Source organism: Haliotis cracherodii, unplaced genomic scaffold, assembly GCF_022045235.1.
Source record: "Haliotis cracherodii isolate W230 unplaced genomic scaffold, xgHalCrac1.p SCAF_5, whole genome shotgun sequence".
Taxonomy (NCBI): domain Eukaryota; kingdom Metazoa; phylum Mollusca; class Gastropoda; order Lepetellida; family Haliotidae; genus Haliotis; species Haliotis cracherodii.
The window spans coordinates 49,787,284-49,813,452 of record NW_027266308.1 but is presented as its reverse complement, the minus strand read 5'-3'; the positions used below and the strand labels follow the sequence as shown (position 1 = coordinate 49,813,452).

The 26,169-nt window shown below is 40.6% G+C and overlaps 1 protein-coding gene across 5 annotated transcripts in view; it reads left to right on the top strand.

The window, feature by feature from the left end:
* The window catches only part of LOC139442539 (thyroid receptor-interacting protein 11-like), a 78,863-nt gene extending 52,847 nt beyond the window's left edge, over positions 1-26,016 (top strand). For 3 of the 5 annotated variants that reach the window (XM_071223357.1, XM_071223359.1, XM_071223360.1), the window contains 22 exons: positions 3,021-3,095; positions 4,279-4,444; positions 4,849-5,000; positions 5,442-5,640; positions 5,953-5,996; positions 8,116-8,233; positions 8,616-8,777; positions 8,928-8,988; positions 9,721-9,952; positions 10,582-10,638; positions 11,072-11,239; positions 11,965-12,043; positions 12,429-15,667; positions 16,221-16,292; positions 16,730-16,851; positions 17,694-17,857; positions 17,993-18,096; positions 18,705-18,804; positions 22,016-22,097; positions 22,660-22,774; positions 23,495-23,614; positions 24,181-26,016. In XM_071223357.1, the coding sequence (XP_071079458.1) occupies positions 3,021-3,095; positions 4,279-4,444; positions 4,849-5,000; positions 5,442-5,640; positions 5,953-5,996; positions 8,116-8,233; positions 8,616-8,777; positions 8,928-8,988; positions 9,721-9,952; positions 10,582-10,638; positions 11,072-11,239; positions 11,965-12,043; positions 12,429-15,667; positions 16,221-16,292; positions 16,730-16,851; positions 17,694-17,857; positions 17,993-18,096; positions 18,705-18,804; positions 22,016-22,097; positions 22,660-22,774; positions 23,495-23,614; positions 24,181-24,534 (5,985 nt within the window). In that variant the 3' untranslated portion in view covers positions 24,535-26,016. Of the gene's footprint in view, positions 1-3,020; positions 3,096-4,278; positions 4,445-4,848; positions 5,001-5,441; positions 5,641-5,952; positions 6,057-6,976; positions 7,112-8,115; positions 8,234-8,615; positions 8,778-8,927; positions 8,989-9,720; positions 9,953-10,581; positions 10,639-11,071; positions 11,240-11,964; positions 12,044-12,428; positions 15,668-16,220; positions 16,293-16,729; positions 16,852-17,693; positions 17,858-17,992; positions 18,097-18,704; positions 18,805-22,015; positions 22,098-22,659; positions 22,775-23,494; positions 23,615-24,180 lie in introns of all 5 variants that reach the window. The other 2 variants (XM_071223356.1, XM_071223358.1) reach the window with 2 other exon arrangements.
* The last annotated feature ends 153 nt before the right edge of the window (positions 26,017-26,169 follow it).

The following is a 26,169-nucleotide window of genomic DNA, read 5'->3' as shown; positions in this document are numbered from 1 at the left end:
TCGGAAACCACGGAGATAAACCAAGCTTCAGCCAATGTGGAGGGCCGCTTGATAGCACACCAACACTGAACAAACAGTCGTCATCGACTTGCTGAGAATTAGCTGAACTACGTCGACACTATGACATGTTGCAACACGACCATTACACGTGTAATTCAACTCGATCGACAAATTAGCGCCATGTTTGTTTTGCGTTTGTTAGCTTTTCTTGTGATTAATTTGGTACAGTACATGGTTTCGATCCTGAAATGACAGATGATTATTTTATTAAATGTAGACAATAAATTGTCATGAAATCGTTTGGTGCAGTTTTTAAGCAGATAATTTAGTAGTGGCATCAGATTTCAAATATACGTTGTGATTGTAGTTTCGATCGAATAGATAAGGGGTTTAAGGTCAATATGATACCTTGCACATCATATGTGGCATTTATTAAATAGTGTTTGTTGATTAAATATGCAACCGTGTTGTGTAAGTTGTATGATGTATTGAGAGTTGATGATGTGTTTGTATTGAGCCTCCTGGTGTAGCACTGTGAGATAAGGCTGGGTCAAAGTGGTATTTCTCGTGATCAATATTGGGTAAATACTGAGTGTAGTCTTGTGATTAGAAAATAAATGATTAACATTGAGACTTCAGGATCCATTTGTTTGACTTTCCTTATTGTCCTGATCAAATGGTTGTGAGAAAACCGCAGGTCATGACTTGCAGTGGGATAGACTGGTATGTTTTGTTCAATACTCAAGGGTCACGTAGGCACTTTATGTTTTCATGACCAAATATACTGGAAGTGTATTTGCCATGCGTGGAAGTTCACATGAACAAAGCAAAGCAAATCCACCCTGATCTAACACATGATGTCCTAAATAGAATCATACTGATTTTTAGAACCAGTTCAAACCTTTTCTTGTGCTAGGTTTTTAAACTATTGTATTAAATATAACATTTTACTCTAATATTAACTGGTACAAGTGGTGCAGAATTTCTGCTGTTGGCATGTAAACACATTTTATAAATCAAATAATGTCTGTCATAATATTCTTAGGGGTTAATGCATTTGAAATGGGTTTGGGTTGATGAGTCAACCATTTTGTCAATGTAAGCTGTTGAATAGCTTAACCAGAGACAGTGGTCCACGTTCTGATGCCCAGTTTCAGTCTATTTCTAGACATTCTTATTAGTACCATGTGTCAAACTGGGACATTTCTCTGTAATTAGTAATCATTAGCAGATATGATTCATTACATATGATTTGGCAGACAGAACTTGAATTAAACTTGCTTGTAGACCAGTTACCCTAAAGTATTGTCTGTAGTTCTGATCAGGAGTTAGTGTTCTGTGGATTATGCACATATGATGTTAGGGTGTGAAGCCCATTTCTGGTGTCCCCCGCCGTGATATTACTGGAATATTGCTAAAAGCGACGTAAAACCATACTCACTCACTCACTCACTCACTATGATGTTAGGATTAACTAATGCCTTGTCACGATATGGCTGAAATATTGTCGATGTGACGGAAAGCATTAACTCACTCACAATCACTTAACTATGGCAGCATGGGTTTTTTTCCAAAGAATCATAGACAGTTCTTGATTGTATAGAAAGGAAGCTAAAAATCGTTATTGACATTTACTGCATGTCTTTAATATTGACCTTTATGGAACTTTGTGCTCTTGGAAAATAATGTCAATTTACATGTATAAAGTGTAGTCATGATTAAATACATTTTAGTGATTTAGTGATTTTTAGGAAAGTTAACTTTGGATACATAGATCAGAGGACAAGAGTGCCAACAATTCTATGGTGGAATTGAGCATTTGTATTTAAGCTTAAGTCCAAGGATGTTCTAGATAAGTGGGCACCCGTTGGTGACGTGGGATTTCCTGCTGGTGGTTATTGCATAAGACTGTGCCCTATCTCGCTGTGGTGTCTGGGTGCCGCAACGCCCATGTCCTTCATATAACCCACTTTTTGCCTTATCTGCTGATAAAAGAACTTAATCCCTTCATGAATCTGTTTGGATGATAAGAGGCACCTGATCAAAACGTAAACGCATTTATCTTGCCGGACGTCCATGTTGCTAAGATTGGAAAGAATTTTGCTCCAACTTTGAAGCAAGGTTATCAATCTCGAGTTGGCGTGGCGTTAGTGCCGGCCTCAATGTGGGAAGGACAGGTCTCGTACCACTCTCGGAGTGACGCCAGGTTCGCTGAACAATTACACATTCACATTCATGACTTTTATTCGACTTTGATTTTGGAACTATGTAGATCTTTTCTCCACCATGCCGGCCATGAAAGGTTCCACTTATATCAACACATTGGGACTGCTTACAACCTGTATGGAGATGGTGACAGTCATTTCATGAGGTGCACTTTCTCATGGAGTGCTCCTTCACCCTACCTCCATTCTAATTGGTTAATTTGAAACCAGGCAGCCATCTTGTCTATGTGTGTGATTGGCCAACTTTCCACTGCACTTAGAGACTTGGGTTGAGGCAGCAGGAATTGATTATTAGCTTTTGCTCATCGAGTGTCAAACTTAATTGTTTAATGCAGAGCTGGATGTAATCCGATCTACAGAGTCTACTTTTGGAGATTGATTTGTTGTTTCGTTGGGACTTGCGTCAGACTGGTATTCCTGCTGTGAATATTCTCACCTGGACAACTTCTAGTGTTTATCCTGAAACTTAATTCCGTTACTTCCAGGATGAACACACTGGGGAAATAGGACTTTTACCGCAACAATTTTCGAAACTTGTAAAGATTTAAGTTTGAGAAGGTGCAATGTTTTTTCTGAATTTTCTTTCATTGACTTCTGGCACAGCATTGCAGAAGGTTGATTAGCATGGAAATATTTTATGGAGTATGATAGATAAAATTGGTAGTTAATGGATTATGTAAATGTATTTGGATTTTTGAATCAAGAAAAGCCAACAAAGTAGTATCCAAAAACTATGGAGTTTTGTTGTTGTTGTGTCGTATATTGTGTTATTATCAAGCTTGTGTCTTCTTTCAGAGCCAGACCGGGACAAGTAATGAACAGTTTGAAGCCAGCAATGCTGAGATTATCCAGCTTCGAGACAGAGCAAAGGTATATAGAGACTTCTTCTTATTTGATGATGATAAGGAGGACAGTCCTAAAATAAAATTAAATGTATAAACTGCATTTATCCAGATATCTCAGCTCAAATGCGGTTTAGTTGTTCCCTTACCAGTGGATACATAATCATTCCAGTTATCATTATCAACTCCCTGGGGAGTATACACTCCTAGCTGCCTACAAGTTCTAGATGTTTTATTTTACTACCACCTAACATATCGGAGCGTGACCAAAGGCACATTTGATTGAAAGTGTGTTTATTTCAAGTGGCTTTTCAAAAGCAGTTTAAAGGTGAAAAGGCAAAGTTTGGATTATATAGTGAACTGATATTTTAAAAATAATATCCGGAATTTTATAGTGGTGATTAATCACACCATTTTGTAATTTTTCTTATCTACTTCTTGGCATACTGGCCGAGAAAATCTATAAAGAATAAATAAAATAGATTAGGCCTAGACATAGTTTGTCAACCAGGTTAAACACAATGAGATAAGGATTAAGCGAGTATCTTGTTTGTTTGCTGTGTAATGACACATTCAGCATTATTCAGCTATTAAGGGAGAAGCCCAGTGGTGGTAGAGCATGTCCTTGTCATAGAGACAATCCTGGGGGAAGTTTTACACATAAATAACAATTTTGCTGTCTAAATCTTACTTTAATACTCACATGAAAATAAATATTGTAAAACAGATCAATGTATTGATTATCAGGTAATACAATCTATAAATTGGTCTAGCATATTTTCTGTAATAAAAGTTCTGGGCGCATAGGAAATTGACAAATGTGTGCTTATTAAAACCATACACAAAAGTTATTTGTTTTCAAAAATAGTTCAAACTTAGTTCAAATGTTGATGAAACCAAAAATGTTTTCATTAATTTACTAGGCAATTATATGCGACTTCTGCGTTACTTTTGTAATATACAAAAGAAAATGTGATCTTTTTCGGTTTTCAAAGTAGCCACTTCTGAAGATTACTTTTCAGGGCGCTTATTCGAGGCGGATGCTTACTACAGCTTACTACATTCTCATCTGTTCTGAAACTGTCCTCCTCCCTTGATGCCCAAATGAAGCTGTTACACTTGCTGTTACAAATAAACTGGCTTGTATGTCATGTTTTGATTGAGACTTCACAAGCTATGATTAAAGTCTGTTTGATTCTCTGTTATTGCAGGAGTTGGAACATCAGCTGGTACAAGCCCGGGATCATCAGCAACATGAAGTTGTCTCCCTTCAGGATGTACACACAGACAAGATGGCTGCCATTAAGAAGAAGCACAAACAGGAGGTGGCTGACTTCAAGAGACAGATTGCAGCACTTGAGCAGCAGCTGAGTGAAAGTGAGTGATGTAACATTATCTCACTTCGCATGCTTTTTCACTTTTCATTGTCAGGCACGACTTCTATCTCACCAAGAAGATGTAAAAATGTGAATCTCAGTGTTTTATGATAATGTTACATATTTTTATTCTCAAAAGTATGTGTGTATGTTATGAATCTATCTTTTTGATGGAAAAAACCCCCTAACCTTTCAGCCTTAACTCAAGTTAGCCAACTTATTTTGCATATATTTTCTGCATCTAGCGTACTCCACATGGCATCCATCCATGATTAAATTATTGAAGGATGTTTTGTTCAGTTTAGTAAATATTACTGTTGCTATGTTGCAAAGATAGCTTAACTAGACAAAGTAAGGGTCTTTCCCAGTGTCTGTTGTTGAATGATATGATGAAATGTCTGTCAGGTCGGGACAATGACAGTGTGAGGCATGGATCATCCAACCTGCCTGAGGCTGACCGAGCTGGACTCAGCTCTGAGTCTGATGTTCATGATCTGCGACGTGAGCTGCAAGACCTGCACACACAGCTGTCCAAGGTCAATACGGAGAAGAACAAGGTGAGGGTTCATGTGTGAACAGCAGTCGAGATTATAATAGTTGCTGCTGATATACTACTCTGGCCATGACAGATTAAATACAAAGCGGTAGAAACTTTTAGTCAACTAGTCCTTATAATGATAACATATAGCAAAACCCTTCATAAATGGCAATTTTCTACCAGTCCTTATGATACCTTAACCATTGGGCAGTTTGGCAAGGAGTACAGGACTAGTGCCAATTTTTAACGCTGAATATAGTAATATGAAAGAATCGGGTGGTCCGTAACTTTTTTAGTAGTATATTTGGCAATTATAATGGTTGTTGCTGATATTTCATCAGGTCATTATTTTCAAAGTTGGCAAAGTTACAACCCTTTTAGGACAAATGATGGTTCTTTTACTATGATCGACAAACCTGTGCAGATGTGCAGAGACTAATCTGTTTATGGCACATGGCAGATCGAGACTGCAAAGCGCCACCTGGAGGGAGTGTTGGAGGAACTACAGACGGAGGTGGGCAAACTACAGGATGAAAGAGACAGCTATGTAGAGAAGATCACCCTCCTGGACTCGACTGTCGCTGACCAGCGGGCCGAGCTCGAGACGCTGAAGCAAGCTGCTGGGGATGACGTTGTACAGTTAAAGCAGGCTCTTGAACGTGAGTCAGCTGTTGCATATTGATCAGAATAGCCTTCAGTGAACTCATGTTTGATTTTTTAAATTTATAATTTAGTTAAACAAGCATGTGCATTTTATTGGGGTATCAAGCAAACTTTCTTGAAAAACCGAATCATGTTCGATTTTAGAAATAATTATATAAGTTATATATGAAGATTACTCCTGCTGAAGATGAAGGGGGTGTTAGATGATAAGTTTGAAAGCAAAGTGAAACCCCCATTGGCTTTGACTTTAAGCATTAAGATATGACTTGAAAAGACTCATTGTTACTTATCATTGTTGTATATTTCAGAAGCTCTCTCAGAAAAAAGTTCACTGGAAAAAGAAGTCGGACAGGTTGGCCTATCTTTGTTTGATGCAAAACAGAGACTCTTGGAGCAACTGGATGCAAACCATGTACTGTCAGCAGGCACTTATCTCCCCTTGGATAGTTGTCTCCCCTTGACTAACTTTGCATGCAACTATGACAGCTGCATCTTACTTTTCTGCATGGAATTAAGTGTATTTGTATATTTCAGCTTTGTTCACTCATTTGACAACTTTCCTTAGGAATGTATCTGAAATTGCAGAAAACTACTGCACCTGTTAAATTCAATCAATTTGGTGCTGTTCCAAGATTTCTTTGTGTAGTAGGGGGCCTATGCTAAAATTTGCTTGAATAATATGTAAGGCATTCTTGTGATTGAAGCTAATGTTCCTGACTAAAATTTGCAGCAGTACTTCTTGTGTCACTTTGAACTATTTTTTGACAACAACAACAACAACAACAACAAGACGCATGGTTTGCATCTGGATATGCTTGACAAGAGCCCTGAGTGATGTTGAATGTAGCGATAGCTAGTCTTAGTCTCCAGTGTTATGATGTAGAAGTAAAGATATGTCTATGTTGCATGTACATTCTGCCTCACACATGACCTGATACTGCTCTTGCAGCATGTCCGTCTGCACTGTTGATCAGTGAGTTGTCTCCCCTCTTCTGCATGCCATACATTGACCGCGTCAGTTATACTGAAATTGAATTCGCAAAAACTAAGAAAACGGAGTGGTACCTTTGTATTGACTCTTGGAATTCCCTTTATGTTTCAAAATGTGTCTTTGTTTTTGCATTGGGAGGAAGAACATAATGCACATAAATTACATTTCATTGTTGATCCCTCGTAATGTTTAATTTTAATTGTAAATATCACTAGACACATGGTAGAATGAGCCCTTTTCGTCATCTCTTTTCATGTAAATCATAACTAATTTGTCTGAACTGCTGATGAAACTTGAATCAATATTTTGTTTGAATTCATCAATGAATGCCCCCGTTCCAGGCTGATGCTTTAGAGGTATTAAGTGACTTGCAGCATGTACGCCACCAGATGGACAATGACAGTGCAGGCAGACGCAACCGTCTGCTGAATGAGAAGCAGAAACTAGCCAATCAGATCTATGTCTTGGGGCAGAAGGTTAGCTACATGCAACAATAGATGCAGAATCGTAAAGAGATTAATATATTAAATCAATGGCACTAATGGCTTAGTCAATCATCATTGCTGTTGGTCTCGAATGGTTAGGCGTCTGCTTGATTCCCAACATTGTTTGATTCTCAATATGGATGCATTTTACTATCCTCTCATCCCCTACTTTCAAACAGTTCACACGACATTGCTGATATTTTGAGGGATGAGTGAATCAAAATTAAATTTGTTTTCATACTGGTAGGTGATGACTTCAGCAACAGAATTCAGCTGTATTCTGATAGAAAAATAATCCTTGATAAAAGAGGGGATGTCCTCTGTAACTGTAAACTGCTCGAGTGTCATCACCTGTTTTCGAACACCTGATTGGTTTGGTACTTTAGTGGGGTGGTTGGGTAGCCGAGTGGTTAAAGCGTTCGCTCATCATGCCGAAGACCCGTGTTCAATTATTGACTTGGGTACAATGTGTAAAGCCTATTTCTGGTGTCCCTGCCGTTATATTGCTGGAATATTGCTAAAAGCGGCGTAAAACCATACTCACTCACTCAACATACCGGTAATTGTTGCAGGTCGTCATTAAAACTGGAACCTTTTGACAAATTATGAATGTTTGTCAAATTAAAGTATACACACTATTTTACTCTTCCTTCTCATCGTGACATGGGCACAAAAATTCTGAATGGATAGTTCTGATAGGTATACAGTACTTCACAGGAACCAAATGTTGACAAGTCAGATGTGTGCACTGTCTAGTCAGCAGCTTTGATGATGTCACACCTCTCATTATAACAGGAGAAATCATAGTCAATATGGCTGTTTGAAAGCAGGTGTCATTCCAAAACAGGGAATGGTAGGAATGTAATGACAAGTATGAATATGAAATAGAACTGTTGGTCCTGCAGGAGAAGCATGTTAATGTAAAATGTCAGTTTTCATTACTGTGATGTTGCCGTCCACTACTGTACGTCTAATGGCTGTTCATGTGTGCACAGCAAGGGCAGGTGAAGTCTAATCTGGTGGAAGTCAAGTCTCTCAGTACCCATCTGACCACTGAGGCAGCGGCCATTGTGGAGTCTCTCGGCAGTCCCGGTCATCAGCAGGTCACTGCAGGTAATTAATTCATGACCTTTCAAGTCTGCAGACGATTTCAACTACATTATGTTCCAGTTTTTATCAGTCTTGTTCAATTTTGGGAAAACTATAGCCATCCTAGTGATATGCATGACACAAACTAATTTGTTTGATCATCTGATTATTATTGTACAGGTTTAAGAGTGTACATTATTTCATTTCTGAAGGTTATATCTTTGCATTTGGGGACAAAAACATTAAAATTCATTGTGGCGTGTATTATGCACACTTCCCTCTACACAAGTGTGTTTCTTGGAAAAAAATGTGTGCTATACTCAAGAAAATATGTTAGGCAATGTTGGTGGTTGTTCGTTTTATGTCATTATTTCTTTGATAATGAGGATTATTTTGCCCATTTCAGAACTAGTTGCATCACTTGAGAAAGAAAACCTGTACCTGAGAGAACAGAATCTGAAGTGCCAAGAACAGATAACTCTGTTGGAGCGAGCAGCAACCACTCAGGCCCAGGAGAGGAGTCGATGTGAAGACACCATCTCCAGGTTGAAGGGGCAGCTGCAAGATGGTCAGTGTCAGTTATCTCCCCTGTTTCACCATACAAATGCCCATTATTTCAAAAATGATTGTAATTCAGTTTTATAAGGATAGTGTATGAGGATAAATTAATTGAGGACGTTCCATTTGCAGATGTGATATCTTGCCCCTTTTTTTCTAGATGTGGATGAATCCAGTTCTGTATCAACCCTCAACGACAGTCTCTCCACTGGCAGTGTTAGGTGAGACATTTATAGAACTATATTGGTTCTCAGGTATTCCTTCATATGTAAAGCTTCCCTGCAAAGCAGTATTTAATTTTAGCTTCATGACAATAATCGATCCATGTGAAAATAGTTGACGGACTCGTCCATATTAAAGCAAGCTTGGTTGCATAATTCATTATTGCAGATATTAACTGTTAGATAAACAACTGTTTGTTTTTCTCAAGCTTTAATTCTACTTCTTTGTCTTCATATTCCCATCTTTGGTCACATTATACATCCCACCTAATAACAGCATGTATACTACTCAAAACAAGTTAAAGAACACTCGCAAATTGGAAGGCTGGGTGTTGCAATACCCACCAGCCATGACAGATGAACTATAATCTTTTGAAAAAAGTGAGTGTTCTTGACTTCTTTTGAGTAGTATATTAACAGTATTCTAGCAGTTTGGACATTTTTTACAAATATTCCATTTCCATCTTTTATAAAAAGTTATAGTTTCAGCTTTGATTATTTGAGTAAACTCCATGCAAAGACTGTAGGTGAATCTGTAATGAATTTCATAGCAATGCAATCTCATTTTATCATTTGGTTTGAATTAATTGTGGGATACTATTTTTTGTTTTGCTTATAAAAACTTGCATGAATGCCCATTCCTGATGTGTTATACAATATAACCAGTGGATGTTATCATCTGGCTTCCTATACCCACTGCATATGGTGATGGTGTTCAATGTTATTACACAGGACAGTTGATGGCAGCGACATATCTGAACTCTCACGCAGGAATCGTGAACTTGACCTCAAGGTCGAACAGCTCCAGACAGAGGTCGACAAATATAAGACAGACATCGATCAGTTCGAATTTGTGAAATCTGATTGGCAGCTGGAGAAAGAATCTCTTGAAGAAGTTTTACTACAGCTGCGGAAACAGCTTCAGGAAAAGGAGATGGAACTGAACATCGCACTTGCACAGAAGGTGATTGTTGTTAGTGGTGTGAGTGAGAGACTTGGATTTTTTATGCCCCTTTAAACAGTGTTCTAGTTATATCACGGCATGTCAGCTTAAAGTGGGTTGGAAGCCGAAGTCGGGCAGGTCCCAAAGGTTTACCACTTTGATGAAACCCACAAGCTCGGTTATGGTGCTCACAAACCTAGGAACATAATCTGGGCGAACCAGGATTCGAACCCTCACTGATATTTTTCTGGCATGCCCAAAGGATGCCACTCTGCACATCTAATTGCTGTGCCTTAGATGACTGGACCACCTGCTAGTTAGTTAGTGCTGTGATTTATATCTTGGTTGATTTAGCTGTAAACCGGTAAAAAATATTATATAAGTGCCTCCGTAATAGTTTTATTTGTTTGCAAGAATGATGCTAGACATGGGGTCTGGAAAAAGTGTGCTGTTATAATCAGTATTTGAAATTAATATGCGTCTTGGGAACCTTGAAGTTTTGCCCTATGGTATTTCAATGTAGGGTCCACTCAATGTCTACTATTTAACATTAGTGTTACAACAAGGACCCTTCACTTTTGTGCCCATAACACTGACAATATCTGAGCATCATTAGAATTGTTTATTCATTTGAACTGTTTATATGCCAGGGTCTTGCTGAGGTGAAACGTCAGGAGAAGAAATCCCAGGCAGTAGAGAGGACTCAGGTAATTATCAAATATCTAACCTATTCCCCCTAGGATTGCTATGGAATAACAAGTTTTTCAGAATTCATGAGAATAGAAATAGACAAATAATCATCCAAGGATCGACTTAATTATACCTTTAGCCACTAGAAGTGAAACCTGAACAGGAAAATAATATTGATGGAAAGAAGGGTTGATGCGTGTTTATGGACCAGTGAGGACAGGAAGACGATGTAACTTTGCTTGATCAACTGCCTGCTGCTTTTGTTGACCGCTGGATGCTCATTACAAAAAATCGGCTCTTTTTGTGGTCATGTGCAGAGATGAATGTACTGAATATTATGAGTTGTCAATTCCATCAAATAGATTTTCAGCTCTTTCAGAATAAGTAGTGACACTACATTTCCCATGAAACCTGAGCCATTGTATCTCATTGCTGTGTTTGGACTCTCAGACAGGAGAAGTGGTCGAGGAGACAATCGTGGCAGAACACCAAGATCTGCTGCAGACAGGGGAGACAACTCTAGAGGCCGACATTGAAACGTTTGCTGCCCAGGCTCAAAAACTGAGTGACGCCAACCTGCAGCTGGAGGAGGAGCGAGATCAGCTGGAGGCTGACAAGGTGAGATCCTGCCCATGGCTCTTTGCATCCATCATGCACCATTTTACGTACTACCGTATTCAACGTAATAAGCGTCCGTGGCGCTCTCAAAATTAGAAATAGGGGGCTCTTGTTAGAATATAATTTTGGTGAGAAAAAAATCAGAGTCAAAAGATTGTAAATTTCGTAGTTTATGCTGACAGCCTGAAATGATATTAAAGAAAAAGTATGTGCATATCATACACGACAGATATATTGTCCAGAATTAAATTGCCCATAATTAAGGGTGCATTTAACACACAAGTGCGTATTATACACGAATAAATAAGTCTTGTGTACATTGATCAATCGGAAGGGGTGCTAATTGGGATAGTTCACTCGCCAATATGTTAGCAAATATCACCATGGATGCTTATTAGAGCGGGACTTTTTAGTACGTCGAATACAGTATTTGTACCTCATGATTCTCAGTATGTACACTTATGACAGGCTGAGCTCTTCAAAATTGGCATTACCAGTAAATCTGAAGATCGAAGTGACTTTGTCTATAATTTATTTCTTGGAATTTTTCTTATTGTGAGATAGGATAAATACTTTCAAAAAACAGTCAGCCTGACTGACACTTTGGATTGCTGTTAAAGGTGTTTGGACAAAGTTTGCTTATTGTGTCCAAGGAGGATCTTCTTGTTTCTGTGTTTCATAAACGCTGCTTATATTGTTGTTGTCAATCTTGTCTTGTTTTGCAGGTTGCACTTGAAGAAAAGATTAAACGTTTAGAAAACAATGTATCCACATTGGAGAAGTCGCTACAAAGTGAAAAACAAGGTAAGACTATTTAGCGTCCATGGGGATTCTGGGTTAGAAGAAGTTCCCAGTAAGCTATGTTTTTCGTAAGAAGGGACTAAATTGATGGGTTCGTCAGGCTCCATGATTTCGTTGATTACTTGTCATTGCACCCCATTGGCAATTGTTACTGGTTTGTCTGTTCAATAATCACTTATATGCTGGTTGCTGCTATATTGCTAGAATATTGTAACTATGACATTGAATAACAAACAACCAAATCAGGATCGAGTTCCATGAAGCTGTCTTACCGCTACAATTGTTGTAAGTCTATTTTATGTAGTAAGTTATCATCTTGAAACATGTACATGTACTGTATATCAGTTTTGATTGGTTGTCCTTACATCAGTTTGACCTTGTGTTGTAGCGTCTCCCCAGCAGCAGCAGCAGCAGCTGGAACAGAGAGTCCAGCAGCATGAGGTGGAGATGAAAGCCATGGAACAGGAGAAGCTGGACTTGGAGTCCAGTCTGGAGGAGCTGGACCAGCAGCATCAGCAGGCCATGGACAAACTCATCAGCATACGGGACGACCTCTCGCAGCAGGTCGACACCCTTAACACCAGTCTTTCCCTAAAAGATACAGAGATTGTAAACCTCACTGAAGAACTGGATAAGTCCCGGGCTCAGATTGAGGAAGCTGCTTCATCATCAAAAGACCTGACTGATGCTGCTGAAGGACCGGATGAGGCTCTGGTTGAGGAGCTTCAGGCTAAACTGGAGAAGATGGAGTCTGATAAAGCGAAGGAGATTCAAGATTTGAAGGAGAAGTGTCAGAATGCTGCAGTGGCAGTGAATGATCTACATATGGACAAGCGCGAGCTCCAGGAGGAGCTTGGGAGAGTGAAACAGGAGATTACAGGGAAGGTGGCCAAGTTGAAGGAGATGAGGGAGGACCACACCCGCCTAGTAGAGGAGAACAAGGACCTCAGGGAGAGACTGCAAGAAGCTGAGGACGAGATTGAGGACTGGCAGGAGAGGAACGAACAAACTCAGGTACACAACTCCCAGAAGGAGGCGGTGAGTAAAGAGATGGAGGAATTGCAAAATGAAATCTCTGAACTGAGATCAAAACTTGATGAGTATTATACTGCCTGTGAGCATGAAAAGACTAGATGTTCTCAGCTTTTGGCTGAGAATCAGAGATTGTCTGTTCAAACTGAGCAGTTCGAAGTTCAAAAGCAAGAAAGTACTCGGCAGGCATCACAACCTCTGCACGACAGAATCTCTGTGTTGGAGACTCAGTTTGATGCTGTGAACTTAGACAAGGTAAATCTTGAAAAGGAGATTAGTCAGTTGGAGGACAAACTCCATGCTCAGACTAAACATTATGAGAGTTACATCCAGGAACTGCAGAGCAGCCAAGACAAGGATGCCACAGCGTTACAGCAAGACCATCAGGCCATGATGCAGACTTGTCATGAGAAGGAGCTTGCAATCAGTGATCTGCAGTCTCAGATTAACTCTTTAAAATCAGAACTGGACATGACTAAAGACACCATGCAGACGTCTGTCGACAGCCAGTTGCAGCTGACTTCTATTTTGAAAGAGAAAGATGATGAAATTTCTTCACTGAAGTCTGCAAATATTGAGCTAAATTCGGAGTATGAGGAGTTGTGTGCTCATCTGAAGGAGCAGGAGGTCCTCATGGAAAGCATGAAGGGTATGGAGAAACTCCTTGCTGATTCGAAGGAGGAGATTCAGAGATTAAGGACAGAGATTGAGGTGAATAAGATGAACATGGAACAACAGAAGCCTGATGAAATGGATCAGCAGAAGACGCTGGAGATAATCACTGAGCTGGAGAAAGAGCTTGCGTCATGTAAAGACAAAATATTTAGGTTAGAGGAAACTGTCCACAGTCAGGAGTCCCTGATTAATGACCACAAGGCAGGAATTACTCAGTTAAATGAAAAACATGAAGGGTATATTAGGGAAATCGAAGAAGAAAGAGTAAAGCTTGCAAGACAGGATGATTTAATTTTGATTCTACAAGAGAAATCTGCAGACAAGGATGAAGAAATTGCTGATTTGAAATACAAGTTGACAAGAGCTTCATCCCTTGTGGATGCTAAAAAGCTGCAATTACTCAATGAAGGAGATTCTCAGCCAGGCCTCCCTGCTCTTGAATATCCAGAGAAGGCAGCAATAGAATACACTTCACCATCAAGGAAGTGGGATGAAGAAGAATTTGTTGATAAGGATGATTTTGATGGTGACACATCCAACAAGATTGAGATGATTTCAAAAGAGATCGGTGAACTTCAGCTTCGCCTGCAAGAGAAGGATCTAGTGATTCAGGAACTTCAGAGCAATAATGCCTCATTGCTAACAATGCTGGAGGCCAAGTCCCTGACGTCACATGGGGATAAGTCTCTCGTCAGTGTGCATAAGCTGGAGAATGAGGTCAAGGCCTTGAAGATGGAGCGAGAACAGATTATGGCAGTGATGACCGAGAAGTCCCGAGAATCAAGTTCCCTGAAAGCTGAGGTGCATCGGTTGATGAGTGTTGTGACTGCCGAGAAGAGCGCCCTGAACAAGCTGCAGGAGGACAACCACCAGCTTCAGAACAGGGAGAATCCTGTGGATGACATGCAGAGGGAGGCATTGCAGAACTTGTCTCGTCTCGTTCGCGATCGGGAAATGGAGATTGAGGCACTGAAACAGAAAAATGACACACTTCTGGCTGTGCTGCAAGACTCTTCTCAGGAAACTCAAGGGACACAGATCAATTCTCTCCTCCAGGACAAGGATAATCTAAGCAAGCAGATGATGACATTTCAGGCTGAGCGAGAACAGATGATCACCTACCTCAACCAGAAACATCAGGAGAGTGTGACGTATCATAATGAGATTCAGAGACTTACTGCGTTAGTGTCCACACAGACGGAACAGTTTGAAGCTCTAAATCGCAACTATACTAATCTTGTTCCTCAGTTTGAAGATAAAACTCAGACTCTGCTTAAAACTCAAAATGAACTATTAAATTATAAACAGAAATATAACGAATTAGAAGTTAAGTATGGTGAGTTGTTGGGAAGGTCTAACATGAGTGAAACGGTTGACATGGCAACGTATAATACCAAGATGGTGGAACTCCAGAAATGTCAGGACAGGTTATCAGAACTACAGCAGGAAATAAATGATCGAGACCTGAAGATTCAAGGATTGTCTTCGAAGATTCATGAGCTGGAAAGTGTTGTGTCAAGTAAAGAAGCTGAGAGGACTAGTTTTAAAAAGCAGGCTGATAATTTAACATTTCAGCTTCAGGGTTTACAAACAGAACTCCAAGACTTCAGAACTGAAAGTGTATCCACAAAGCAGAAATCCTCCGAAATAGATTCAGAACTTCAGGTGTTGAAAGATTCCAATAATCAGCTGACTTTGTCCCTGAGAGAGAAGGAGTTTGAGTTGACGAGTCTGCGTGAGAAGACAGGGACATTGACGACGCTGCTACAGCAGCAGCAGGGTGAGCAGGGGCAGGTGGATCACCTTGTCCAGGAGAACGCCTCACTGCATCAGCAGACAGTTCAGTACCAGCAGGAGAGGGACCAGACCATCATGGCTCTCCGACAGAAACACACAGATGTGGAGGAGCTGAATAAAGAGGTGAGACTTTGGCATAGGAAGGAGCGAGTCAGTTGGGTTTAACGCCGCTTTGAACAGTATTCCTGTTATATCGCAGCATGTCAGTTGGGGGGACAGTCCAAAGTGATGCAGGTCTCAGACGTTAACCACTTTGGTGAAACACACAAGCACAGGTGTGGTGCTGACAAGCCTAGAAATATAATCAGGGAGAACTGGGATTCAAACACATGATAGTAAGTTTTGGGCTTGCCGAAAGGGTGCAACACTGAGTTGCGAATTGTGGCGTCTTAGACAACTAGGCCATCCCTACCCCTGCATAGAAAGGATTGGTGCATGAGACTTACTGGAGAATGACAAGAAGATTTAGAATGAACATAAGATATTTATATTAATTATTTTCATGGTAATCAATCTTTTGGTGTTTTAGCCTCAGTATAATTCAGAAATATGTTTTGGAGATACTTGAGATAGACTTAGTACCGGTAAAGGTCACTGATTCATTTGCTAATCATTACTTGTCCAGTGTTTAGCTTGCAAATGAAAAGGAATCTGATTGTCTATATCTGTGTTGCAGATTGCCCGACTGAAGGAGAAAGAAATGAAACTGAGTCGGGAACTGGAGAGACTGAGACAGCACTTGCTTCAGGTATACACTTGGGCACTACTAGGCCTGATCCCACATGGGTACAATCTCAAGCCTATTCAGGACACACACTCACATTTTACTAAGTGTGTAGCTAATTATGCTACTATTAAAATGTTAAGGACCCCTGATTCTTTCATTTTACTATAGTTACTATAACTATTGTTATAGTTACTGTCATGGCATGTTTTGTTGAGGGGGAGGTCGGGTAGCCTAATTGTTAAAGCGTTCGTTCATCACGCCGAAGACCCGGGTTGGATTCCTGACATGGGTACAATGTGTGAAGCCCATTTCATGTGTGATATTGCTGGAATATTGCTAAAAACAGCGTAAAACCATACTCACTCACTGTTTTGTTGAGTAGTATAGTTCATATCTGCATTTGGTTGTTCAAGATTGATCCAAGAAATATGTTATCCAATATGTGGTATTTATTGCAGATTGAGGAGGGCTACACTGGTGAGGCTCTGGAGGCCGAGGAGAGGGAGAAGGAGTTGAGGAACAGGCTCGCTGTGGCCGAGGAGAAGATCCTCTCATCCAGTTCAGCGGTGCAGAATGCCAGGTGAGACATTCCTGGATAGACACACGCATGTAATTAGCTATTAAACCTGGAGTCCCCAAGGGGTTTGTACTGTCCCAAGATACCTAGGGGCGGTCGGGTAGCCTAGTGGTTAAAGCGTTCGCTCGTCACGCTGAAGACCCAGATTCGATTCCCGACATGGGTACAATGTGTGAAGCCCATTTCTGGAGTCCCCCGCCATGATATTGCTGAAATATTGCTAAAAGCGGCGTGAAACCATACTCACTCACTCACTCACTCACCCAAGCTACCTGTGCTGGTTGTGAAAGATGAGTGAATGAATCAGGTGGTCAGGCCAAGTGGCTTGGTTGACTATGTGTCATTGCACCCCAACATGTGCTCATCATTTCAACCACTGGTTTGTCTGGTTCAGACTTGCTTAGGGGGTACGGGTAGCCCAGTTGTCTAAGGCGCCGCAATTTGCTGTGCAGAGTTGCATCCATTGGCTACGCCAGAAACCTATGATTGTGGGTTGTTCGAATGGGTTTGCTCGATAATATTTCTAGGTTTGTCAGCCCCATACCCCGTGGGTTTCACCAAAGTGGTAAAGGTCTAAGAACTCCATCAATTCCTCCGACAATAAGCTGACACACCGCAATATAACTGGAATATTGTTAAAAGCAGTGCCAAACCAAACTCACTCACTCACTCACTCATTCAGACTTGATTATTTATAGGCTACATCATACAGTTTTAATATTGCTGAGTGCAGTGTTAAACAACAAACTATAATTTGGCCATTTTTCACAAATCTTACAAAAGATGAAGATGATTATTGACTTTCCTTCTTGACTATATGAATCTACCATCTTGTCCGTCTGCAGCCAAGCAGCCAGCGAGCAGGTGGAGACCTTGCAGCACCAGCTGCACGGGGTGACCAGTCAGCGGGACGCCGCCTACATGCAGATGACAGCCATGCAGGACCAGTGCCAGCAGTATGCTGCCTCCCTTGCCAACCTCCAGATGGTGCTTGAACAGTTCCAGCAGGGTGGGTAACTCTCTCATTTAAGGGTGGTACAAGGGGTCTTGTTATGTTTCATAATGATACCCTAGTGTAGGAGATTTGTAGCTTCTTGTTTTGGATCAGTGTGGCACTGTTGTATAACATCTATACATATTGCAGATAAAGATGCTCAGATCGCTGCAGACACTGAGAGGTACCAGGATGAGATAAAACTCCTGAAGGACAAGGTCAACACCCTGCAGAGAGCACTCGACTCTACAAAGGTATGTGATTCTCAGTCCTAGGGTCTTTATATTATGAGCAATGTCCCATGCTGTCAGTGTCAGGTGACATCACTGATCCTGTCCCCAACCCCAACCAGTTTAGTCTCTTATGAGGTATACTACTTACAATGTAGATTTCATGGGACCAATCCTAACCTCGAAGCCCAATAGGGGTTTCATCTAGAGAAAAAAGATACACTACTTGTATTAGTAATGATGACACACAGCACATTCTTTTCTCTTTTACCCAAAGTGATATCATATTTATGGAAAAAAAACACCACTCCGCTAGCTTTTATACTGTAAGTCTCATTTGATAGTTTTTGTCCCACCTAATACATACCTGTCAACTCTCATGCATCTCGCGTGAGCCTCAAGCATTTATCACCTATGTCACGCTCACACGCAAGGTTGGGAAATTCTCACGCATTCATATAAAATGTAGATAAAAATATAATTTGCGCCTCCACACCAGGGCTTAGCCCTGGACCCAGCGGGGCTTGCAGCCCCTGCACCTTGGCTTCTCACGCATTTAGACATCCAGGGGTTGACAGCTATGTTAATATGTCCTCGCCTCTTATGTACTATCTGCCTTACAACTATTACAGACGGAGCTGGAGGAGGCCTCAGATGGACTGGAGGCGGCATCTCGTCTCAGTGAACAGCTGGACAAGAAGGAGGAGGCTGTTGCTGCGTTGAAGGAGGAAGGTAGGTGTTGGATGTTCTCTCCAGTTTCTGGTGGCTCTATCCTCTCCTTGTCTCTAACATCAACTGTGCTCCTTCACTAACCATGTCACGTCTGTCAGGACTGCTGTTCAGTGTCTGAATTTACAACCAAACTGACCTATTAATAATGTTTGTGAAATGATATAGACATACGTTTTGATATGAGATATGATTAAGAAGAATCCTTTTGGGGTAACTAATGTTGAAAAGTTAAGGGGAAATATAAAAAATCTAACTTTTAACATGACACCATGACAAGAACAATGGGCCTGTTCCACAAAGGGATCTTAACGCTAAGGTGATCGTAACTCCCGTACTGTTTACTTAGGCGACGATCATCGTAGCATTAAGATCGCTTTTCAGGAACGAGGCCCTTTACTTTAATGCTTTGTTTCAATCATCATTGTAAGATTGATAATTCCATGAGAGAATAGAAAAGTGTTCGTTACTTTTTCAAATCAGTTGTTGCAGCAGCAGTTTAGTATTGTGAATCTGTTGTTACTGAATGAGCACTACATTTGTATAACACTAAGTATGTGTAACGTGTTACATGGACTGGATACTGCATGGGTGTGTTGTGTATGTGACCCTGTATGTGACCCTGTATGTGACCCTGTATGTGACCCTGCATGAGCTGTGCACGGGGTGGTTTTACATCAACTAGCATGGGGCTACACAAGAGAGTGTTCAAGGTACTGGCTTAGATCATGACACTAACACTGACAAAAAGCTGGACTGGGTGTTCAACCATTGGATTCAAGGAGCTGGTGTTTCTTGTTGATAAAATCGAAGCTTCCAGCATCCCACCTTTTTGGATTTTTGTCCCTCGGGAATCTATTTAATCTCAGCTGGTAATTCCGAGTCTCTCATTTCTCGAGCGCCTGGCTGGGGTGGGATAGATATCCTGGCTTCACAACATTTAATTGCTTTTACTCACTTGTTTCATTCCTCTCATTATTTTCTTATGCTCATTTTTCAACCTTTTTTGAGTTGCTAACTGCCCTGTTTGGTGCTTCCTGTGTGACAGAGCTATTTTAGATTTGCTTCTCACAAAGTTGTTTGGCTTTAACTTTTTGAAATTGCACACAGCAGTGTTTCCTTTTTACAATTTTTAAATCAAGATTTGCTTGCTTTGAGTGTGCACAGAAAATTTTGCAATTTCTGGGTTTGGGGTGATTCCTTCAAATTTTACGAGTAGTTTTTCTTGGAGAAGATTACAGATTTTGCCATTCTAAGCCTGGTTTCTTAATATCAGCTGGTAATCCTGAGAGATCCACGCCTCAGGATGCTGACTGATATATGGCAAACGGGTACTTGTATTCCTCGTCACAACGGGCAGATAGCGCCTCTACGTATCATCTCATTGAATGTCTATCATTGTTCATCCATAATGTGTTCAGTTGTTAATCAGGAGTAGTGTCATTGCAGCATTTATGTTTTATTAGGCAAACATCACATTCAATCTCGTAGGCTTATACTGGAGACTGATTTGAAATATTGTTTTGAAATTATAATCTAAATGATTGAAATTTGTCCGATTTAAACAAATCTAAATCTGTAGGAACTTTGGCCCAGTAGACAAAATTTGTGCATGTTTTATGCTCGAATGAAAGGGCTTGCATGTGTTGATGTTTGTCTAATCTCAGCTGGTAATTCTGAGTAAAAAGGAGGCCTCAAGTTACTAGCCGAGATTACATAAATATCTTACCGAACAGCATGGACTAACCTATCCTAACAACTGACCAATCAGCATGGCCGAGACAAAATGCTGCAGTCTTGTGGAGGGAACCATCTGGCAGAGACGCATGTTGTCATTGGTTGGTGTAAAATAACACAGCTGATTGATTGAGCTTTTGGAACAGCATGTATTTCTTCATCACGATTGTACTGCATTTGTATAAAGTAGACATTTGTGAGCTTGACCTGTGTCGATGCTCGGACCTGAATATCATTACAAGACTGCATGAGAAATGGAGTGAGTTAGGACGTGCGAGATAACGTCCCGGGTTGTCCACAACATGCATGAACGCTATGTTGTAAGTATGTTTTCAACTGTGTGGTGCTTGGTGGCTGGATACACTAACATGGTTAGCCTAACAGGTTACTATAGTGCCCGACTAACATACACCTATCGGCAATAACCAAATATCTATGTGTGTAAACTATTTGACTACTTTTGTATAACTGGCATTTTTAGTTAGGTGTGAGCCGTAATGCTGATGTAATCCTGTGTAATTATGTAGATATTGATTGTAATGGTAACCGTAGGAACGTGACACCAATTTTAGTTAGGTGTGAGCCATAACGCTGATGTAATCCTGTGTAATTATGTAGATATTGATTGTAATGGTAACTATAGGAATATGACACCAATTTTAGTAATTTGGATGGATGCAGGAAGGGAATTTGGGTGAATTGCAGTAAAAATTTCATTGGAAGATATGTTGCCATGGTAATAATATTGATCCATATGATTGTAACATGAAAAGTGAGAACAGTTATCATGTGTGGTAATATTGAGATTGTCCATTGTGTGAAAATGGCATTGTCTTCATATGCTTGTTAGAACCATCCCTGAAGTCCGACTTTCTGTGTACATCGTAGTCGATGCAGTAGATCGTTCCAGTCTAACACTAGCACCTCTCCAGTGTAGCCACTGGTCATAGAAACAGCTTTATCACAGCAAGTCAAGATGGCCGCCGCCACAGTGTGTTGTCTGGCCTGGTCACCGCATGAGCTAAGTTGGATGTACAAACCATGAGTATTACATCAGGTACTGAAGGGATGAGTGTCAGTACCTTTTGTGATATTCGTAGTTTGTATGTCAGCAGCAGCAGCACCGTGTTCACATTGTGTAGATGTAGTTGTTCTACTCAGCATGGAGAATTACCTCCCTTGGCGACCACACGATCCTGGTCGTCCAGTGCCTGCCTGCCTGCCTTCTCCCTTCCCTAGCCCACCAGACGATCCTTGGTTGGCTAATTTATTGCCTTCTGTGTTTTATTGCTTGTTTTCTCACTGTTTGTTATGTTAATTATTTGCATGTATCTATTTTGTTTATTATTGCTGATATCGTTTTGTAAAGCACTTAATGAATAATTTGCTATGGAATAATAATGTGTGAAATTGCTAATCATTGAAGCTTCATTGAGCTGTTGTTGTTACCTGTTGACACGTCACTTCCTGTTTACAGTCCTGCTGCGAGAGAAGACTCTGAAGGCAGCCGAGGAGGAAGTCAGGAAGCTGACCACAAGCACTGAGGCCAAGGTTGACAAGTGAGTGGTCACATTTAGTCAGTGACGCATTTGTATAGTTTTGCAAAAATGATATAACCTTTGGAGACCTGCAGTTGTGTATTTTCTATCTGTTTCTAAAAGGACGACATATATTGTGTTGAGACCTGTGCCTCCAAGTTGACCTCATTCTTAGAGTCTAACTTGGTTTCTATGGAAATATTTTTAAAAAGTCCAACACACATATTTCCTCGTCTGTATGATATGGGGAGAGGGACAGGGGTGACTCAGGCATCTAAGGTTCCCGGAATTCGCTGCAAAGAGTTACATCCCTTAGGTACAAATCCCAGATTGACCCTGATTGCTTCTGGGTTTGTCAGAACGATGTTCATACTTGTGGGTTTCACCAAACTGCATCACTGATGGCGTCCTGCCACATCAAGCTGACACACTGTGATATAACTGAAATACTGTTGAAACTCAACTCATTCACTATATAACATAGAGGGACTGTTCGTGTGTGTTGTATCACTTATTTATCCTTTCTGCTGTGTCATGTATGAGTTATGATTTTCCTCTCATGTCCTGTTTATTTTGTGCTCAGGTTGTTGATGAAAAACATGCTGATTGGCTATTTCCAAACTCCTACTGGTCGCCGGAATGAGGTCATTCATATGATGGGTGGTGTCCTCAACTTCCAACTTGACGACTACGCCAAGGTAAAGAGAATACTTCATTTGAAGACAATGTAGGACTACCAGTACTACTTAGACCGCTTCCTGTGAATGAGATCTGAAGATCATTTTGACCAGTAATCATTCCTGTCAAGGCACTGCCGATCTACTAGTGGTGGCACGATATCTGGTGGATCGCGATTTTTTACTTCTCGATACAAGTATCGATCACAGTCGCACACTAAGTAAAAAGTATTGATTCTACCTTAAATGGTTTTTTTAAATAAGTGTTACACCAAACACTAATTGCTAGTGAAAATAAGTAGTAAAAATGTAAATATTTTCATCCACTGTGCACATACAAGTATCGCGATATGTATCGGATCGTGTGCAAGGTATTGTGATACGTATCGGATCACACTGTTGGTGTATCGTCCCAGCCCTAGAGCTACATCAGTAAACTATTCAGCCCGATAAGCACCACAATTGAAAAATGCTCCCAATCCAATCACCGGAACGGATATTGTATTTCCAACATTTCCACATGCCATTTCCTACAAATGTTCATTATTCAATGGAACAATAATGAACATGTTTAATCATGATGATGATGATGTTGTAGATTTAACGAGCGCTTCCAGTGCTGCCGATTTCGCACACATGTTTAAATGAGGTTGTGTATTTATCAGTGTTAACTTTGCTTTCTGAACACAGTGCATCCCACTGTAATGAATGTATTGTAAGTGTTGACATTCTGTTCCCCAGATTAATCAGACGCAGACCAGCTGGGTAGCAGGATTCCTCCGGTTTGGGTCCCCTCGGGCGGGCCCCACCCCACCGACCACACCTGTCCATGCAGGGAGCAAGGCACCTTCACTGGACCAGGTGAGCCATTGGTAGTACTGGAGGAACTTCTGGTTGTAGCTATACATAATGGGTTGCTCATTGGTGGTAAACTGTCAGGCAGACTTCGCGATTAACGTAGCTAAGTGGTTACGACATTCTCACATCACATCAAGGACACTGGTTTAATTCTACTCAAGTACAGTGTATGAAGCTGATATATTGCTGAAGTATTGCTGAAGTATTGCTGAGATATTTCTCAAGTATTGCTGAAATATTGCTGAGATATTTCTCAAGTATTGCTGAAGTATTGCTAAAAGCTGCATGAGACATCACTCATTCAAGTTGATAGGAAGTAACTGTTTTAAAGAACTATATTTTCATATCTAAAGAATGATGAGTGTCATAGTGTTACAAGAGTAGTGATCATTTACGACAGTGAAGTGCGGTCACTCAAGAAAAACATTAATAACACCTACGCATTGTCCTGGTGTAACATTGTCCTGTATGGCTGGAGGATAGGCTTCAAATTATATATAGTTTGTAGGAGTTTATAAACAAAAAAGGATGTTGTAACATTTAAAAACAATCATTATTGTCGTTTTCAGTCTTTCTCCCAACTGTTTGTGAAGTTCCTTGAGAAGGAGTCCTCTCCTCCCCCACCCCCAGTCCGAATGCCGGCGGAGAAGATGGCCCAGGAGGTGAAGGACAAGCACAAGGAGAGCCAGAAGCCTGTGTTCAACCCATTCACCGCCCCCAGACATGTCTCCATGCCCCTGCAGCTCGGGGAACAGACCGCTACCACCAAACCCCACATCCTCATGGGGCCCATGTCTCCTGTCACACAGACCAATCCACTTATGGCACCAATGTCAGGAGAGTCTCTCAGTCAGCCAGGCTCCGGCAGGTCCACGCCACAGAACTCCAGTGCAATTCTTAAAGATGTGCTCGGCACAAGATGATAATAGATTAATTAGTGTATTGTTCATATACTACTCAAAAGATGTTAAGGATGATCCAGATTGACGATAGTAATAAGAACAGGGTGGTCCTTAACTTCTTTGAGTAGTATAAGTATTCCTGTCAAGTCATGAGATGATGTCGACACAAAGAAATAGACTTAACCATGCAACCACATAGGACTAATCTTTCCAGCTTTATCATTATGACAGTGAAAGCACCATTTTCCTATTTTATATAGAATAATGTTGCATTTTGTGTGTAAACAAGACATACTAGGACCAAATGATGTCATATTTTAAAACTTTGAATTGTTAGAACAAATATATTTTTTTTGTCCAGTTTATTAGAACTGGTTGGTTGTTGTACAGTTTGGTAGAGACATAAAAGCCCATACATCGTTTCACTCCACTTTGGCAGACCAGTAGCTGTGTTGAAACCTGATGAAGGAATTAGAGTGAGGTTGTTGTTCAGTGACAGTACTTCCCCTTTAGGAGCGGTCGGGTAGCCTAATGGTTAAAGCGTTCGCTCGTCACGCCGAAGACCCTGGTTCGATTCCCGACATGGGTACAATGTGTGAAGCCCATTTCTGGTGTACCCCGACGTGATATTGCTGGAATATTGCTAAAAGCGGCGTAAAACCATACTCACTCACTCACTTCCCCTTTAATACTGTGAGGATATTTTCATCATTGAGTTTAGTTGATCCACATTTTTAAACAGTATCCATGATCCCTGCAGTGGCAACACATGCAGTTTTTAAGTATCTGTTTTAGAATTTACAATTGTTAATGTTCTCAGTATTTTATTAGCTGAATGTACAGGGCTCTGGAATAACTGCATTAAGTTTCAAATTATTGGCATCTGGTAGAGTATTGAGGTTTGTAATGGTTGACAGTGGGATTGGGCCTTGGAATATTGGCATGTACAGTCTTAAGTTAATACCCTCATTGTAAGTATCCACTGAATCATGTGTATATATTGTACAAATCTAATATATGTATGCAGCACTAACCACCATATATGGGGTGTCATTGTACAGGCGTTCACAATATTGGAGTTCATTTACAAGATTCTCTTTGGTAACATTTCAGTGGGGTTATGTTATAAATGCAACTGGATTTGTTTGTTTTCATAAACATGATTATCATAACATTTTAGGGAGTAGGTTAAAGTAAGTGCATGGCAATTGGGTACAAGTCATCAGGACCGACAAGCACAACTTGAACCTTGTGGCGCGACTATTTTACGATTGTACCATTTACAACACTTTTAGCACGAAGATCATTCTGTGCAAGTGGGTCGAGAGAAGTTAACTGATTAAACTTGGTATGATTATATGAGAGTCTTTCATTGCAGCGTAGTGGTCTCCATAATGAGCATCAGATACACAGACCCTACATGTTTGTAATCAGTTAAGATTTCATGTGATGTCATGTGCTTGATGGGTGATGAAGAGGAAATAAACATATTTTCCTACAGTGCTACTGACTTGTGTTTCTATGAATCCTTTACAGTTGGGGGCACTTGGCCCAGTGGTCAGAGGTCATTCCTTGTAGTTGTGTCAGGTGAGGTGATGTGTTATGGGGTCGCTTTCAAGATTATTACATGGCGACGGTGTGTGCATGCATGCTTCC